The following is a 19,990-nucleotide window of genomic DNA, read 5'->3' on the forward strand; positions in this document are numbered from 1 at the left end:
CCACAGGATCACCCAGATGGTGAAGATTCTGGCAGCACTATCTGAAGAAGAGAGCTTCTTGGGTCATTACAAACTTGAAAAGAACATGGAGATTTACAGAGTAGGTTTGATCTGAAGTAACACCTGTCACTTTGGTTATAGCACACTGACGAGAATTAGACCTCTGGGCTAATTACAAGGGGTCTTGGAAATGTGACCTTCCATGTGCCTGGGAATGGGAGGAAAATCAAATATCGGTAATAACAATATCATAGGTGAAGAAGAAAGCATCAAGGATGTTTTTCACCAGCAACTACGTGAATGGTAGTACCATGTACTGGGAGCATGATCGTCCCAGAAGAGGGACAAAGTGTTTGGGAGATGAGATGATGACTCCCATTTTTGAGAATTTTGAATTATGTGCCAAAAGAATTTTCATTTCAGGATGACAGGTAGATTGTTGGAAATGTAAAGTCTCTCTCTTAAAAGAGAATGAAATCCTGGGAATAGGATTTAGGAATCATCATCAACACCTAAAACCAATAGTGGGAGTACTATCCAAGAAGGACAGGATGTTCCCTAAGGAACATCAGATTTTTGAGTTGAGCAAAAACCCCAAAAAGAAGACAGGAGAGTACCCAGAAGTGTCATTTTTTAAAAAATAAATGTCAGAGTTTCTGAGAAAACATAATCAGCAACAACAAACACACTAATAAGTCAGGTGCTAGAAAGGGCCCAGTTGACTTGGCAGTTAGGAATTCATTAATTTCATAGATACGTGACATCATGCAGTAGTTTTCTTTTTTCTCCGACTTGTTTCATTTAGCACAATGCCCTCCAGGTTCATCCATGTTACCACAAATGGCAAATTCCCTTCTTTTTAAAAGCTGAATAGTATTCCATTGTATGTTTACTACATTTTTTTTATGCATTCAACCATTGACATTTCAGTTGTTTCCCTATCTTGGCTATTGTGAATAATGCTGCAATGAACATGGGATTTCTAATATCGCTGCAAGATCATGATTTCAGTTCTTTTGCATTTATGCCCAGAAGTGAGATTGCTGGATCATAAGTGTTTCTCTTTTTTAAGTTTTTGAAGACTCTTCATAATGGTTGTATGAATATACATTCCCACCAACAGTGCAGAAGGGTTTCTTTTTTTCCACATTCTCACCAACACATATCTTACGATTTTTTGATAACAGTCATTCTAATAGGTAGCAGGGAATAGCTCATTGTGGTTTTGAATTGCAGTTCCAATTATTAATGATGCCATGCACCTTTTCATATACCTGTTGGCCATTTTGTTTGTCTTCTTTGGGAAAATGTGTATTCAGGTCCTTTTCTCATATTTTCATTGGGTTATTTGGCTTTTTGCCATAGAATTGCATGAATTTCTTGTATCTTCTGGAGATTAATCTCTCATTAGATAAATGGTTTGCAGATATTTTCTTCCATCCCATTGGTTGCCTTTTCACTCCATCGATTGTTTAATTGTTTCCTTTGCTGGGTATTTGAAATATTTCCTAGTCTTGCCTGTTTAAAAGCACACTGGAGATATGTTTTTCTTTTTTGTTCAATTGCAAAAAAAGAAAGAAGAAGAAGAAGCTATTGCAGAAAAGGTTCATGAGAGGAGTAGACACAAGCTAGGCTGATGTGATTTGATCAGTGAGAAGGCAGTGAGAGAATGAAAGAGGCAAAGAAAGTGAAGTTTGATTCCTCAACCCTAGGAATCACTTGTTCATTTCACCAATATTCAGGAAGGACTTACTAGCTGCAAACAAGACGCCTGGGTTTTCTTCTCTTGAGATTTTGTTTTAGTGGATGAGTATTACATTTCCTCTTTGCTGTTCCTGTAACATTTTGTACATTCCTGTAATTTAGCACTTATAACATCATATTGTGTTTATTTCATCCTCATATCTCTCTTAGGACAATGCACTCTTTGGGGATAAAGACAGGAGAAAGATTTAATTGATCTGTTTATACCAAAAGCTCGTCACAAGCCTGGGTATAGTGAGCATGCAATAAATTTTTAAATTAAATTATTTAATCCTCACAATGTTGTGAGGTAGTTATGATTAGCCTCTTTTCACAGAGGAGGCTGGTGAGCCTAAGGGCAGCTACACAACTTGCCCAAGGTCACAAGCAGTAGGCGGCAGAACTGAGACCAAAATCCAGGCTTTGGAGCCATGCCTATTTCTCTTGATCATACAGAATTGCCTTGACATCTTTTCTCCTGGGGTGATGGATTCAAAATGACTTATTCATTGCTTTTCAACTACCTCACTCTATTCAAGATCAACAGTGCAATCCGAGATGTGGATAGCACAAAAACATTTAAAAAAGGAAAAGAAAAAAAAAAAAACACCAGTCTGCAGATTCCCACAGTGCCCAAATCTATAGTCGTGACTGGGCTGAGCCAATACTGTATTGAAATTAACCTTATGAAATTGCTGTGTTATGTCCAAAAAAAAAGTTCAAATATCAGCATTTTCATGTGATTCAACTTACTAGAGTAGTTCTTTCTACAGTATGAAGCTAAAAGTATGAGCTAGTGATACAGATTAATGAGTATGAAGCTAACCAGTGTGGTGGGGAAGAAAGATTTTGGAAATAGACCAAAAGGTTTGGAACCCTGTTATCTAAACTTTCTAAACTTAGTTTCTTAGTCATTATATTGGAGATAATAATTTCTTCTAAAATGGCTATTGCAAATATTGAAGGTGTATAAAATGCCCAGCTCTAGACCTGACCTGGAAGTGGCACTGAATCAATGGCAGCTATAATTATGATCATAAGAGGACATGGATGCTTTTGAGATAAGGTGTTTATTTAGTCACTGATATTTATTCCCAGGGTCTATTCAGAGATTTTCTAACTTTCTATACATAAATTTTATATTGTTTCTTTGGAACTTCTTGTGATAATGCATATTACTTGCCTCAGAATTAAAAGTTCCATTATATGAGGCATGTAACAAGTAGCTGACTACCAAGGCAGTAGGGTTTCAAGGAAAAATATTCATATGAAATTTCTCAAAGAATTCTCAGGAGCATTGACTGCTCTGAGCGCTAGAAAAATAACCTAGCCAAAATCTTCCTTTTGAAATGAAAATTAATAACCAGACATGGCTGCTCCAAAAGCAATCTAGATAAGTATCCAGCATTATCTTCGCTCCCAGGGTTCTTGGTCAGCAGTATGTGGACAAAACTAAATTGTTTCTGAAAATGATAACAGTATTATTTTATTTTAAAATCTATGTTTCAGTAATATGAACTTCTGGAAACTGAGCACCCAGCTATATAATTGAGAAAGTTGAAAATGGAGATTCTTTGGGGGAGAATAAAGTAGTTCAGTCTGCTCTTAAATCCCCAAACATGTCTCATGGGAATCTAACTGTATGTCTTCTTGATAGAATTCTAATATGGCCCTTGGATATTATATGGAAATTGTATATAAGAATAGACTTTATGACCTCTGTACTTTTTTCTCACAGATACAGCTTAAATGAGTAAGAATTTTAGTTTACAAACTAAAGTATGTCAAATGCATTCTTCATCTTCTACAATTTAATTTTAGACTGTATGGCTCAACCTAATAACTTCCACATACTCTCAAATTCACCAATTAATTTCTCAGACACTTAATATATAAATGCAGTAATACCAGGATTGTTTTTTATCTTCTTGCTTTTACCACTGGCTTTGACAGTGAGCTCAGAGGGCAACAGAGTAAATGCTACCAGGAGAACAGAGGACATGTGCCTTAGCTAATTCATACTTCAGCTGTGACACCCTCCCCCAGCAGGGGAGTGGGTTGAGGAGGAGGTGTCCATCTCTCATGCTCAGTCTGTTGGGACCTGGGCCTCTGACTGACCTCAAGTTACCTCAGAGGTAAGTTATTCTGTTTGGGACTCAGCCACGAGTGAAATCGGGTCTCACTGCAATGGTGCTGACTCAGCTCCCACTCAACTCTCTAGCACTAGTTATGTGCCTGCTGCATCCTTTCAATGAGGTAACCCTGAGATCTCTTAGAGGACCATGGGTTCTCTCCCACTGCAAGTCTTTAACCAGAGACCCTCTGAAATCCTCCCTCACTATTATAAACCCACAGGAAACTCAGACAGAATAGTCTCTGGCACTCAGCAGCCTTAACAGACCATACTGCCTATCTCCCAAATGGTGGAATAGAAAGCCTTCTCTACAAGCTTGCTTACCTGTAGCATAAGGCCCAGGCTCTGCTCATATCCAAAACTTTAGGAGGCTATCTAGCATTATACCCCCACCCCAGAACCCAGCTTGAAGGGGCAGAGGCAGACACAGAGCTTCCCAAATTCACATCTGACTCCTTCCTCTCTTCCTCTCTACTTACCTTACCCCTCTTTCCTTCCTGGGAGTGTCTTTAATTAGTGCTTGTGTTGTTGGAGTTCAGGGTGAAGAGAATCCTTCAGAAAATTTGCATGCGTAGACATCCTTCTATCTGACTTTCAGACTAGCATCTCTTAAACCAAAGAACCAAGAACCTGCCATGCTTATTATTTAGATCCCCACCCCCAGTAGCGTGTGATCACAGTCATATTACCTCGGCCAGAGTTGGGGATGAGGCCCTTAGATTATCAGTGAAGAAATTCCACTTACCATTTTATTACAGAACATTTTGTATTTTCCTTTCCCAAAAGTACTATTTACTTAGAATGAGACCTAGGTATTATTACGAGTGATTTTAATATGAACCCTTCTGCCAACCGCAGCATTCTGTAGCTATGAGCCAGGTGTTTCATCCTCAGCACTGTTGACATGTTGGGCTGGATAATACTTGTAGAACGCTGTCCTGGCCACTGGAGAGGTTTAGGATCATCCTTGGCCTCTACCCACTAGATACTAAGCAGCACCCATCCCCAAATTATAATGACCCAAAATGTTTCCAGATGTTGCTGACTGCCCATGGATGGAGGGAAACACACTGGATTGAGAACCACTGCAAAAATGCATCCTGAAGCAACATGTGATGCCTGTGTCATGCTTCTAAGTATTTCTATGATAAAGTGCTTCTGAGAAGCACTCTGTCGCTATAACTATGCCAAACGACCTTTTTTTTTATCTTCCCTGTGAGTCAGGTAGCAGATTATTAGCCCAATTTCCACAGATGGAACCTTCGAGGCATTCAGCTTTCCAATCAGGTCACGGAAGCCCGGGCTTTAATTTCCCCCCTCTGAAAAATGAAAATGATAATCATTGTTTTTCTTCCCCGGCCTCAGGTAGAACAATAACTAGGGAGAATTGCCCTTTCGTAACTGCGATTCCCGCACTGCTACACCAGGCAGCTTCAAAGATAAATTTATATTTGCCTGTCTTCCTATTTCATGAGCATCAGAAATAAAGCCTTCAACATGAATAAAATGGCAGCAAGGCACATGTTTCATCAATGTAACAGCCAAATTTCACGGAGTGAAAAATCAATTCCAGCAAAACCAGTAATAATCGAATAGTTTTTTCCATCATGCCCAGACACAATGCAATTTTTAAAACAGATATTAATGTGTCCAACAAGCGTACCGTGGTAACCTCTGTGACACCAATCTAGCACTTGGGAATGAGTGCAGATAGGCTATTGCTACAAACAACTGTGAACTCTTGGCTCTACTACACTATTCACATGGATTTCAAAGGCCAAGAAATTATACAAGAACATATAATAGTTTGTGAGTCACAAAAGTAGTGGCTTCAGCTCTGGCCAGGTGGCTCAGTTAGTTGGAGCATTGTCCCGTACACTAAAAGGTTGCTGGTTCAATTCCCAGTCAGGGTACATACCTAGGTTGCTGTTTGATCCCTGGTAAGGGCATATATAGGAGACAACCAATTGATGTTTCTCTCTCACACATCAATGCTTCTTTTTCTCTCTCTTAAAAAATAATAATAATTAAAAAAAAATATCCTCAGGTGAGGATTAAAAAACAAGTAAAAAAAGGTACATGGCTTAATTTTTGCTAAGGTTATCCAACCTGATCCTAGGTGGAATTTTTAAAAATTCTTTATTGTTTAACGTATTACATAAGTCTCCTTTTCCCCCATTTAAAAAATATGGGATATTTTAGGATGGCTGAGAATTGCCAGAAAAATCTATCTTCTTGTGAAATAGAATACAGCTTTTTAAATATGAAAGCTTGCTACTATGTGATTATTGCAGGCTGTATGCAGTGGACCTGTGAAAACATAGGGCAGGGACTACATAATTCCAGGGACTACATGATGTCTTCCAAATGCGGAAGGCATCAATCAGCTTTATAAATTGAATTGAATGGGTCTCAATAAATGTCATCTAAGTGTGAGTGAATAAGGGATCTGAGACTAAAAAACATATACCTAAAAGAAATCAGAAACTAGGCAAATAAATTAGTAAAAATTGAAAATAAACTCAGATCTGATAAAATGGTAATTTATAATTTAGTGTATTGTATTGTTACCAGCTTCATAATCATAATAACTGAGATATGAAGAGTGAGTCCATATCACTTGCTGCACATAGATATTTGTTAACTCGTATGTTTAGTTAAAAGGGCATAGACTGTCCTTTTCAAGATGTTAGTGAAAAGATTATAACTTAAGCATTAAATATAGCAAAAGAGGCAATTTTTTATACTTATTTTAGTAATCAATTAGAGTTGCATGTATATAAACATATTTCTAGCTGGAAATCTGAATTTGTGACAAGGTATACTAATCATAATTGTTCTAGTGTTATTTAATATAAATTAATTTTAAAATAAAACCTTGTGAGAATCAGTGATCCAAAGCTAAAATCGTCACAAAAAATCCAAAACTCCTGCAACTGAAAGGAATACATTTTCAGGCAGTATCCTGAATCTCTGCCTGTGAATCTGAAAGGTCTTGATTGCCCTCTACAGGTTATCTAAATAATTTTCACAGATTTGGAGTTTACTCTCCCAAAATATATCTGGGTAATTTTAGAACATAAAAGTAACTTATTTGGGTTTTATTTTTAAAAGAATTACATGTTCACCACATAAAATTTTTAGAATAAAAATACCTTTAATTCTAATATTTGGAGATAACCACTATTAACTATTTTCATATATATTCTTGGTTAATATACACATGCACATACATTTTTAAGATTTTTTTTTTCCTTAAAAAACACTGTAAATATTTTACTATGACTGGTTTGGGTATTACTCCAAAATGTGTTTTATTGACAAATCATCATTTCTTTTTCTTTTCTTTTAATCCTTATTGTTGAAAGTATTACATATGTTCCCCCTTTTCCCCCATTGACCCCCTCCAGCGCCCCACCCCAAGCTTTCTCCACCCTATTGTCTGTGTCCATGGGTTCCTCACCTTCCCTCTGAGATTCTGTACTCTGTTCCATTGTGTCCATGTCTTTGGATCCACTCCATTCATCAGTTTATTTTGTTAATTAAATTCCACATATGAGTGAGATTATTTGATACTTGTCTTTCTCTGACTGACTTATTTCACTTAGCATGATACTCTCCAGGTCCCTCCATGCTGTCTCAAAGGGAGGCCAAATCATCATTTCTTATCATCAGGATTTCTCAGTGAAAAGTAATCCTTCCCCCCACCAAAAAAATGGTGGGGGAGAGGGAGAAGAACTTAAATAAAATAAAATAAAACTTAATAACCACTTAGTAGTGGATCCCATAGGAAGAAAATCAATAATCCATGGGGGTATCTTGATTTCTCTAAACATAACTCAAACCAGGCTTCATTTTCTTACTTGATAGGATTTCAAATAAAAATATCTTAAAGATGTTATGAATAATTTTTTTGCATTTCAGATATAAAGTGGTCATTAAATTAAACTATATAATTGATGTTATTATCTAACCTACTAATTTAGGATTTCAGGCCAACAATAACATTGCCAGAGTAGTAAGGTTAAAATAATACTGCATTTGAATTAGCTGGATAACTGCATAGATTTCTACTATACTTGTTCATTATCTTTTTTCTCCTTCAAAGTATACACTTTAGAAAAGAAAGCTAAATGGGACATATTAGGTGCTTGTCCAAATTAGAAGTGGACTCCTTTATCTAGATTAGGCCTGACTTTGTCTTTTATTCTTTTAAACAAAGAAATGATGCATATTTCTAAGGATGCCAAATAGATTAGTTATTCTTAACTAATACATAATCTTAAAGCAGATTTTAAAACAAACTTACACAGCATTCTGATTTTGACACACTACTTAGAGCCCCTGCTTATGGAGTTCTTTCTTTATATGTTCAAGTGAAGATGGTTACTCCACTGCTTAGAAAATACAGGTTTAAAGGCCTTTGCCCACAACCAAGCAACTGTTTTGGCATGTAGAGCTGTGTTGTTGTTGTTGTTGTTGTTAATCCTCACCCAAGAATATTTTTTCCCATTGATTTTTATAGAAAGTGGAAGTGAAGGAGGGGGAGAGAGAGAGAAATCAATGAGAGAGATAAACATCTATGTGAGAGAGACACATCGATTATTACCTCCTACACATGCCCCAACTGGGGCTGGGGATCAAACGTACAACCCAGGTATGTGCCCTTGACCAGAACGAGCCCATGACCCTTTGGTGCATGGACCTATGCTCTAATCTGGGGTGAGGAATGTCTGGTCCCCAGAATCATTTGGTATGGCTCTACCAAGGCATTGGGGATGAGTTAATTAAATGTTTGACCAAATACAGCAGGCTAATTTTTAAGTTGATAATTTTGTATGGCCCATGAATGATGTGATAAATATCCAAATAGTCTTTGGCAGAGAAAGGTTCCCCACCCCTGCCTAATTATTGAGCAATACTGGCCGGGGCTGGAGAGGGGTTTTGATCTTCCTTTTTATCTGATGCAGAAATAACTGGCAGAGATGACATTCAATCACAATAACTCTAAGACCTCATCTGAGGTGAGTTAAACAATCAAGGGCCTCCCCACTCCATGATAGCAATATTAAGCAAAAGGCTGTCTCAATTTTTGAAGAGATTTCTTACTCAACTTTGTAATAAATATAGGTTTTATTTGGTTGCAATAGTGTGAAGTTCATCTTTTTGAGAAAATTGTACTCAATCTTGGCAGAACTTCGGAACAAGATTTAATAGTCACAGTTTATTCCATCTTTTGCCCAAATTATGTTTTTAAAGGAGGAAGGGTGCAAGGAGTTCAGATGGTCATTAAATCTATAAACAGTATAAGAGGGTTTCAAGACTAGAAAAGAAAATCTGACTATAAACATCCCAGAAAAAAACTACTGGTATTGTTAATAGAAATTGGAAAGAAATCGATAAGGATTTTTTCCTGAGATATAAACTATTCTCTCCTTGACTTTTAAGATAAATCAGATGTAGATAGCTGGTGGCAGTTTGTTTTGAGAAAATTTTATTGGAAACACCATATAAGACATTTAATTAATAAGATTTTAGCACAAAGATAATATGTGATTATCTTTGACTCCACCACTGATTTGGGCCATAGAGAAACACTGATGCTTTCTTATCTGTGACCAATAATTTTCCTAAAACATTTGCACCTACATACATTAATGCAATATAGTTCTATTAGCATTTACTAAAGGAAGTTGGGGATTGTAAAGGGAAGGTTATTATCATGAGCCTGTACACTTAAATTAGCATACCAAATGGTCACTGATGTTGACAGAATGGAATACACCATCTCATTGCTCCAGAAGGTAAGAAAGGTATACTCTAAGAAACTTATCGCTGATGAGATTGAGTCTGGGCAAGATTGTAGCCCTGGATCCCACAGAAGGGGAATCAATAATCTGTGGAGGCAGCTTACTTTCTCTAAACACAAGTATCTCACTGTCTTACTTGATAGGATTACAAAATCAGTGACTCAGGAAAATGTGACAAATACTGAGATACAGACTAGAGGCTAAAGCAATTAGACAGATATTAAATAGATAAACAATGGTGCCACCGTGCAAAATGCTGATCAGACATTTGATATCAACCTACAGGGATATTGCCAAGTGAGTGTTACAGCGCTCTGTCTTTGTCTCTGCCATTCCACATTTGTCTCAATCAAGAAAGTAATGATAAAAGGCATGTTTGTCAAATTTGGAGATAACATGAAACTAAGAGGATGAGCAAATAAGGATTAAAAAAATCATGCTAGAATAGCGACTCAAATTGAATTAGATAAAATGTAATGGGGTCTATATTAGATCTTATATTTGAATCCAAAGGAAAAATAATGATGTGACTGTTAAAAAGTTAATTTGAACTTGTGCTGTTTTAATAGAAAACCGATGACTAGAAAAAACATAGTCCTGATCTTTGCTAGCCAAGAACATCATGAGTGGAGCAGGCATGACATAAAGCATTTAAAAAATGTATCAGCATGAAGCCAGAGAAATGGTAGAGAAGGTCAGAATAGAATCAGACAGAGGCTCAGAAAGGGCACTGGACAACCCAAGGAGATAGCTAATACGTGCAGCCCAACCTGGAAGGCAGCTTGATCTTGAGATGTTTCAAGTAGCTGGCTAATTGAGAAGTCAAGATGGGCCACAGTCAAGGTCAAGAGATCTGATGATGGCAGTAGGATTCCCACCAGTGGGAAATTTAAGAGGAGTTGGTTGTATTCCAAATAAAGAAAGCTTGGAAGGAGATCTTAGGCAGTGCACTAGGGCCCTATTGGCATCTGGGGCTCAGCCAAATCATTCTGCCACCAAGCACTGTAGGCAAAATGTCTACATGCTATGAGTTTCTCAAATGTCTTAAATTGTTGGCTTCAAAATGCATAAAGAAAACTACAATGTTAAAACTAATATAACATTGTGATATCAAGTCAGCTGCAAATCTAAAGCTTTTATAGTGACATGTAAATAATATTTAACATGACTGTGAATGCATTTTAATGTGTTTGTTATACTGTGCAAAGGTTTATTATCCAAAAGCAAAAGTGTGTGGGAGCCAAAAAACTTTAAACAAGGATAATCTGGGGTAGTCAAGGTTCCAGTGGTTCTCAACCTTCCTAATGCCGTGACCCTTTAATACAGTTCCTCATGTTGTGGTGAACCCCAACCATAAAATTATTTTCGTTACTACTTCATAACTGTAATTTTGCTACTGTTATGAATTGTAATGTAAATATCTGATATGCGGGATATATTTTCATTATTGGTAACCCACAGGTTGAGAACCGCTGGGACAGTGTTAAGCAAAGAGATATGAAGTAGCAGACTTTAGAAAAGTCATTCTGAGAATTTACATGTTGATCAAACATCGGGGATGCCAAGGCTTGCCTAGAATGGGAAAAACCTGAGAATCTGACTTAGTTCCTGGTGAATCAGGTCCTAGGCCTGCCTGGAAATCAGGGGGCCTCTTAGAGGATGCTTAAGAAACCAGAAAACATGTCTGGACTCTAAGATTCTAAATCTGAAGGACATGAAGTAATTCCAAATCTGTTGCTGTTTAATTCCTAAACCAGTCAGAAGTGGCTCAGCGACCAGAGCAGGAGTAACCTCGGGAGTGAGTCAAGGCAGGGAAAGGAGCCAGATAACTCCGAGGAAGAAGAGACGGGTAGACATGCCCACTTCTCAGCTTAGGACTTCACACTTCAAGGGGCAGAAAAGCAAACTGGGGTAGACAAGGATCAGGTGGTGAATGCTCTCCACGAAGATGAACCTTTACTTATTATAAGGTCGTGCTATCTAATTATTACCTAAAATCCTAATCAACTATTGAGTTGATTGAGAAAATAGCGAGATGGCCATCTCTAACAACTGAATGACTGACTTACCACTCAGAAGGTGGGTGGTCAGGTTGAAGACAAACAGTCAGGTTGAATAGATTTGTACTTAGGGGTTTTCAGTGCTGTTAGAGAACTTTAAAAATCTGGCTTCCATGGTTTGCTTGCTGCTTCTTAGGATATCATGGAGATTCAGATATGGGTGAGAAAGGAATCTCAAATAGCCTTTAGAATAGATGTTATGACAGATAGGGAGCCACTTGGCTTTCTTTGATCCAGTTGTATTTCTTATCCTCTGTCTAGATGCACAATTACAAATATCTAATCATCTTGGCATGGAAAGGATCTGCACATATACAGAGCAGTGATACTGAGGAATTTCTAATATTTCTGGCCTCATGTAGGAGGAGTAGAAGGAAATGGGGAGTAGCAGACAACTAAGGTTATTTCACTGGGTCATTTTCTAACCACAGTTGAAATGCTGGTCACAGAAGTTGACTTGACCTGGGGCAGGAACCCACAATGCAACAAATGCAATAGACAGATGATGTATTATTGAACTGTACACCTAAAACCTATATAATTTATTAACCAATATCACCCCAATAAATTCATTAAAAAAGAAAAATCCCACAATGTTGATCACAAGTTTACTTCAATTAGGTGCTAGTAATGACTATGAAAGCAGGAAGGGAACATGCTGGCTCCTGTAACCAGCTCAGCCACTCTCCACTCAGCATTTCTTATTAGAGAAAGGGGGAAATCTCTGCCCTTCAATGTTTGGACAAAAGTCCTGGGTTTCTCTAGGACTGGACCAACTTGGGTCACATGTATATTTTTAAGCAATTAATTTGGCTAGGGCATTGCTATGAACTCGTTGTCTTAGGCTTGTCTATTGCCAAACCATGAGCCAGTCACCATAGCAAAATACCATAGAGAAGATATTTTGATAATTGGCCTAAGCCAATCAAGCCCCACACTATGAAACCAAAGATGAGGCTATGGCTGCTCCACGAAGGGATATACATTTTACTTAGGCTTACTCATGGATTAAAAGCTTAAATTTCTACATTATCTAAAATTCAGTTAAGTACAATTTTAGACCATCCTCCTAGCTCTATTAAGCACAGCAGGGAGCAATTTTTATTTCCAGATTAGAAAATGCATTCTAAATAGAGTGTTTCAAATAGCAAAGAAGAACAATAACATCCAGACACTTCTGCATTTGTACTAGCTCCATGCATCTTTATCCACTGACATCAACTTAATTTTATCTGTACTTTCTGCATCACTAAGAAGTCCCTGGGGGCTGAGAGGAAAATTTGAGAGCTTCTATGTAGTTACTGTTGCTAGGAAACAACATCCTTGGTATCTAAGTGTTTGAGCTTTGAGACACTGTGTGAAGCCACTGGTTCATAAAGGAAAACCTTTGGTAAATAGGTTGTTTAGGTGTGAGTAAATTGATGTTCTCTCTCTCTGTAGCAAATGTTCTTGTGTAACCTTTGAATAATAGTGTATTTGTAGGCCTTTATTCTTTCCTTTGAATCCAGCTGCCATTATGGCTCCCAGGAGAACTCAAACTTCTACAGAAATGGAGTGAGCATTCTTTCTTCCCTCCATATCATCCACAATTATCTCAGTGCCGTGAACACTAAGCCTAATGGGTTTTAGTTAAACAAAGTGCAAGTGAGCTTGGAAATCTAGACCCAGACCACTGACCATATAAACTGCTGAATACTATTAAAATCTGCATTGATTTATTGATAGCCATATCCCAGCTTTTTGATTGTCCATGGCCTTGAGGTGTTCTGTCACTCTTCACAGGTGGGAGACATTGAGGAGTGCCGTTTTGCCCACCCACTGCCTTCACCCCTCTCACCTCCAAACTGCAAGCCATCTCTGGACTCTCAACTCTAATTATCACTTACGTTTCTCCCCTAGGATTCTATATCTCAAAAACCAGCTTGAGGTTGTAATTTATCACTTAGTTACTCAGCCTAAAACTAACGAGCAGGTTTTCCATTTTGTTGGCGTCTAGATCTACCTATAAGCCCCCTGTGAGCAGAATCATCTTTATCAAGGAATAAATTTAGCCCATGAACTCTACCAAATAAGTTACCTATATCAGGTTAGTAGTTTGGGACAATAGTTCGAATTCTAAGCAGCAAAGAGTATTCACTAATTCATTGATTCAAAAATATGCATGGGGTACTTACTATAGACAAAATCTGTTCTAGACATCAGGAATTTTTTTAAATGAATAAAAAAAGTCCTTGCTTTCAAAACTTTATAATATAATATCTATATATATATGTAAAAGCCTAAGCAACAGAACAACCCAATGACCAACCTGTTGACCGGTCACTGTGATGCGCACTGACCACCAGGGGGCAGACACTCAATGCAGGAGCTGCCCCCTGGTGGTCAGTGTGCTCCCACAGCCAACCTCCCACAGCTGGCCAACCTCCCATGGTCCATATCTTCGACCAGCTGGCCCCACTGGCCCTAATCGGAACCTCTCATGACCCCTCCCCCCCGGCCAACCTCCTGCGGCCCTAATTGCCCTGATCGCCAGCCAGGACAAGGGACCCCACCTGTGCACGAATTTGTGCACCAGGCCTCTAGTAGAATCATAATAATATACTAGTACAATAGAGATGACAAAGGCAGAGGTAAACACAGTTATATACACAGATAAAATATTTGCATTTACGATATACTGTATATTTGACAAGATCTCATCAGGAAAGCAGAAACCATTCAAGGTTTTTCAAAAGGGAATTTAATTGAGAGAATTGGTTACAACATGGGAAAGGCTGGAAAAGCAAAAGGAAGGAGGAGAAAAGAGTGCGAAGGGCAGAAGCTGCTAATAGCCCTGTCCTGGAGCCCATGGCCTGAATCTGCTGTGTACCTGTGAGAGATGCTGTTCTAGATGTCTATGAACTTGCAAAAAGAGGTGCTGCCCCTTCTTCAGCTGTGAGAGTCTGAAATCACCCCACCGCCCTGGCAGCAATCACAAGCAACTGCAGCACCACCACTTCCAGAGCCAGAACCAAGAGCCTTCCCTCCCCTCCACCTTCTAATCTCCAGCCAGTTCTTCTGAAAGACAGCACCTAACATGAAGCTGGAGAGACAGGGAGCCTAGACCCAACAGTACAGAGCAACATGTAGAAAGCAAGATATGAGATTCAGAAACACCAAATGAATAGCTGGCACAACCCACAACAGAGGTTTTAATGTAAAGCCCTGGTAATCCCAAGCCTGGAGCAAATAATTCTTCCCTAGAAGAGAGAATGCAGTTCTGTTGCAGATAAAGAAAGTCCATTTGGCAACTTAAGCAGAAAGAGATTTAATACAGAGAAGTAGTGCTTACAAAATTAAAGAACTAAAGTACTAGGCTCCAGGCAGGGCCACTGGAAATGACTCCCAGACCACAGTGCTGACTGTCCTACAGATAGCTCCATCACAATCAGGAAGCTGGTGTTGACTTGAGGACCACCAAAGCTAAAACCAGAATTCCTGGGTCCAGAGATACTTATACTGTAGGAGTTGCACCAACAAATGAGTGCCTCCAACACCACCTCTGACATCATTTAACTCTGTATGATCCAGAGAACCTAAATCATATCCATAACCATAGTTGCAAGGGAATCTGTAGTGGGGTTTTTTTTGTGTGTTTTTTTTAATATATTTTATTGATTTTTTTTACAGAGAGGAAGGGAGAGGAATAGAGAGTTAGAAACATCGATGAGAGAGAAACATCGATCAGCTGCCTCCTGCACACTCCCTACTGGATATTTGCCCGCAACCAAGGTACATGCCCTTGACTGGAATCGAACCTGGGACCCTTGAGTCCGCAGGCTGATGCTCTATCCACTGAGCCAAACCGGTTAGGGCGGAATCTGTAGTTTTTATCTTTCCTAAAGGAGATGAGAACATGCTAATGGAAGCCAGTCCAGACAGATACCTGCCATGGAAGGAATTTTTTGAAATGTATAACATTTAAGATACTTTTTGCAGGCTCCAAGAGGACAAGAGCCAGGCCAGTTTTATACTCCCAGGACATTTCCACCATCTGACACTTAGTCAGTACTCAATAAATATCTACTCGTTGAATGAGTAGAGACATGTACATAGGTTAGTGCCTAGTTGTAAAGTTAAGGTTGGTAACACAAAGCCGGGAGTCTTGATGATGAGAAGCAAGAATGCAATATTCTACATACTTTTATTGGATACCACCATATGCTAGGAGCGTGGTACATAGACACTGAGGTATAGAAAAGAATGAGAACCAGTCCCTGATCAAGGAACTCAGAGCCTGGTGGGTGCAAGACAGATAAAGCAAGTAAAATTCAGCATGGTTCTGTGCTTTGTTCAAGGCGAACACATTGTCTAAGAATAAAAGGCAATTGTGGGCAAGAAGGGCTGTGACTAGTTGCCTTGGGTATCTGTCCACACTTCTTCCTACACTCTGTCATGGCTACCTAATCATTTTATTCTTCTCAGCTCAGTTTTACCTTTGCATACTGAAATCTTTAAGGATGTTACAGTGTTTGTATGTATTCAAATTTGCCCTGCAAGTTTCCGTTTTCCTGCTAAAATTAAATTGCTTACTGAATAAACTTTATGAAGTAAATCAGTTTGACACTGACATCAGCTTCCTTTATGTTATTCACTCTATGTAATAAGTAATCTCTCTGCCGGCAGGTCTGCTCTAGCCATCTGGCCAAACCCTCTGCAAAGCCATCTCTAATTCCCTCAGGTCGACAATTTGCTGAGACTGCTGTTAGATCATGAGATCCTGGAAAGCAGAACTAGGTCTATTCCTAGACACTCTACATGCTTAGTACCTAGAATAGTGCTTGACACATAGTAGGCACTCAATATATGTGTACTGGAATGTCGAATATATTTTCCATTCATTTGCCTTGCCAGTTTAAAGGTGGTGGTGTTGTATGCTCCAGCAGGAGTCCTGATGGCTGTCTAGGAAGACAAGAGGTTGAGTCCAGAGTTGTCCATGGCAGCACAGCAGAGTCAGCAAAGCCCACGTTAGAGCGCTCAGGAAGGGGATGTAAGCAAGCAGGTGCCTCTCCTGGGAAGCATTTAGAAGTTGTGTTCTATCAGCCCTGTGTGTGTGCTGCCTACTAGAGAGGGGACACCCAGGATCATCATCAAGCTAATGACAGGCATACTGAGGTCAAAAACTATAGGTGAATGAATCCAGCCCCAAATTGAGATGAGGGCAAAGGTTGGTATTTAGGCTTTGATCTGTAAATAATGTTTCTCTCCACAGAGAGTTGCTAGATACTGGGTTTAAGAACTTTCTCCCTAACAAATACTTGTAATTCAAATATTCTATGTTGTCAACTAAAAGAAAACTCGTGTTCAGTTTAGCTCAGAATAGGTGAGCTATTCATTTGTGCAAGGTGAGGAGCCTGCCAAATACCTGCCTGAATGAAAGACCACCCAGGCCCACATACAGGTGAGCAAAGGGTATGAGACAGGCTAGTGAAAAATCCACACTCAGATCAAGTCGGACAAGAAGACAACTTGAAATTTTGGATATATTGTCTTGGCTTCTTAAAGGATTTTTTAAAACTAAACTCTATGTTGATTCCATCCATCTTTTTGAAAAAGCTTATTTCTCATGCCAACTTCCTAAATGGATGATGCTGGGGCATTTTTCATCTGACAAAAAGGGTCCATGAGAGAAGCTTCCCGCAGGCCTGGCACCAGCACTTCTTCTTCCAGGCCAATTGGTTTGTTTCTACCTCATGGACTGTGAATTTTTTAACTGATCTGATTCTGTGATAGAAAGGCACTTCTATGGCTATGAAGAGGGAAAGGTCCAAATGATCCTGAAAGCTCATTTCCTTCATCCCGGCAGGGAACAGACTCAGTGGATCTGAGTTAAGTGGATAGAAACACAGGCTGGTCCCAGCTGCTGGTTCCTAAGGCTATGCCTTCCCGACCGGGCCCACCCCTTCCACTAGGGCAGTGATGGCGAACCTTTTGAGCTCGGCGTGTCAGCATTTTGAAAAACCCTAACTTAACTCTGGTGCCGTGTCACATATAGAAATTTCTTGATATTTGCAACCTAGTAAAACAAAGACTTATATTATCAGAGTTGACACACGTGTCATAGGTTCACCATCACTGCACTAGGGCTTCCATTATCACACAGTCACATAATCACACAAATGTCCATTCAATTCTATAAAAAGAGCAGCATTTAGGCATGGCTCATCTCTACTAGAATCTCGGCCACAGTTCACTCAGTCCCCTCTGATGAGCCTAAGCTGTAGAATGATGAGAATTGGGGGAAATTTGCATTTCACTGCAACTCTACTTAGAATCCTGATTTAAAGCACAGTCATCTTACCGTCACTTGCTGGGAATTGTGTCTTCAGCAGCTCCCAGTCTTCAAATGAACTCCTAGACCCGTGGTCGGCAAACCGCAGCTCGCGAGCCACATGCGGCTCTTTGGCCCCTTTGAGTGTGGCTCTTCCACAAAATACCACGTGCGGGCATACAGTGCGATTGAAACTTCGTGGCCCATGCACAGAAGTCGCTATTTTGTGGAAGAGCCGCACTCAAGGGGCCAAAGAGCCGCGTGTGGCTCGCAAGCCACGGTTTGCCGAGTCAAAGTTTGCCGACTACTATAGACCAACTAGACTCTATTTAACTATGCTGTATTCTTGGTTTCAGATGGCTATACTACTGATGACATCGAGTTTTACTGGAATGGAGGAGAGGGAGCAGTAACTGGAGTAAATAAAATTGAGCTTCCTCAGTTTTCAATTGTCGACTACAAGATGGTGTCCAAGAAGGTGGAGTTCACAACTGGTGAGGATGTTTCCTCCAAAATAAACTAGGGCACTGCGAACGAAAGAAGATGTTTTCAACCAAGTGATGATCTGATTCTTTCTCTTATTTTTTTCAACTCAGGGTCATATCCACGACTATCACTAAGTTTCCGTCTAAAGAGAAACATCGGTTACTTCATTTTGCAGACCTACATGCCTTCCACACTGATTACAATTCTGTCCTGGGTGTCTTTTTGGATCAACTATGATGCTTCTGCAGCCAGAGTCGCACTAGGTAATGCACTGCCAGCACCACAGAGAGCTGGTGGAGTTTAGCTTTAAACAAATAACCAGTGTTTAGAATTATAGACAAGGGTCTTCTCTCATAGCAATCCAAAGAATGCAACTAACATAAACGTCCTCAATGATAAAGCACCTAAGTGTAAGTGCTTACAGAGTGAATGTTTTACAATGCCATACCTTTTCAGCATTTTGCTAAAAATACTGCTCTTAAAAAAAGATCTTGGAGTGTGTTCAATACTATGTAAGTGTTTCTTAGAGTATATTTTTTAAATTCTTATTACACTAATTTTTACTAGCGGTGTGATGATTTTCTCTTCAGTCCCTACTTTTTGCAGTGGAGAATATTTACAGTGCATTATTCTCAAGTGGATTTGAAGAAAGATAGATGTTATGACTATTACCAAGCTATGTTGAATGTTGGGAAATACTCTCTTTCGAACATTAACTAAAGTTAAATCTTATTGATCTGAGTCTCCCTTAAATGGAGCTCATCATACTTGAGTAAGGCACAGATAATTCATCAGCTATATTAATGAGCTAGGCACAGATAATTCACAGCTCTATTCTGTGATCAGCACAGAATGAAAATGGTTTCCATCCTGGGGGGGGGGGGAAATTCTGAATTAATCTTGCCATGGTTGAGTAGTTGCTGCAAGCTGTAAGGCTATATTTGAGACTTTAAATGGTTCCTTGGAAAGTTAAAATGTATAGTCTGTTTGATGAATCTGAGCATATGTGGATCTGTCTCATTGTTTTATCATAGAGCCATTTCAATTACCACTTTCTGGGGCTTATTCACACACACACACACACACACACACACACACACACGAGCATAATTTCTGGCTAAGCTAACATACATCTCTTCTCTTCCGAGATTACTGAACTGGTAAGATGATCAGACACCCTATCATGCCTAGACTAATTGTCATCTCTCCAGTTTATCTCTAACAGCTGGGTACATAAAGCTCATAAAGTCAAGTGCTGACAGTCCCTTATTAATCTTTGAACATTCCAAGACTAAGAAAAGTAAACTAATAGTTTATTACATCACATGTATGTAGTTGCATGTTACTTTAATGTGAATATGAATATATGTATGCTATAGTTAAGGAAAACTCACTGAATAACGTCCAGAGTGAGGAATAACAACTACCGAGGTCATACATTGTGGGT

The 19,990-nt window shown here is 39.1% G+C and overlaps 1 protein-coding gene across 1 annotated transcript in view; it reads left to right on the top strand.

Moving 5' to 3' along the window:
* GABRB1 (gamma-aminobutyric acid type A receptor beta1 subunit) overlaps positions 1-19,990 on the top strand; it is a 365,263-nt gene that overhangs the window by 325,454 nt on the left and 19,819 nt on the right. The window contains exons 6-7 of the mRNA XM_006759247.2: positions 18,414-18,551; positions 18,654-18,806. Coding sequence (XP_006759310.1) covers positions 18,414-18,551; positions 18,654-18,806 — 291 coding nt within the window. The remainder of the gene's footprint in view (positions 1-18,413; positions 18,552-18,653; positions 18,807-19,990) is intronic.

This window comes from Myotis davidii, unplaced genomic scaffold, assembly GCF_000327345.1.
Source record: "Myotis davidii unplaced genomic scaffold, ASM32734v1 scaffold455, whole genome shotgun sequence".
NCBI lineage: Eukaryota > Metazoa > Chordata > Mammalia > Chiroptera > Vespertilionidae > Myotis > Myotis davidii.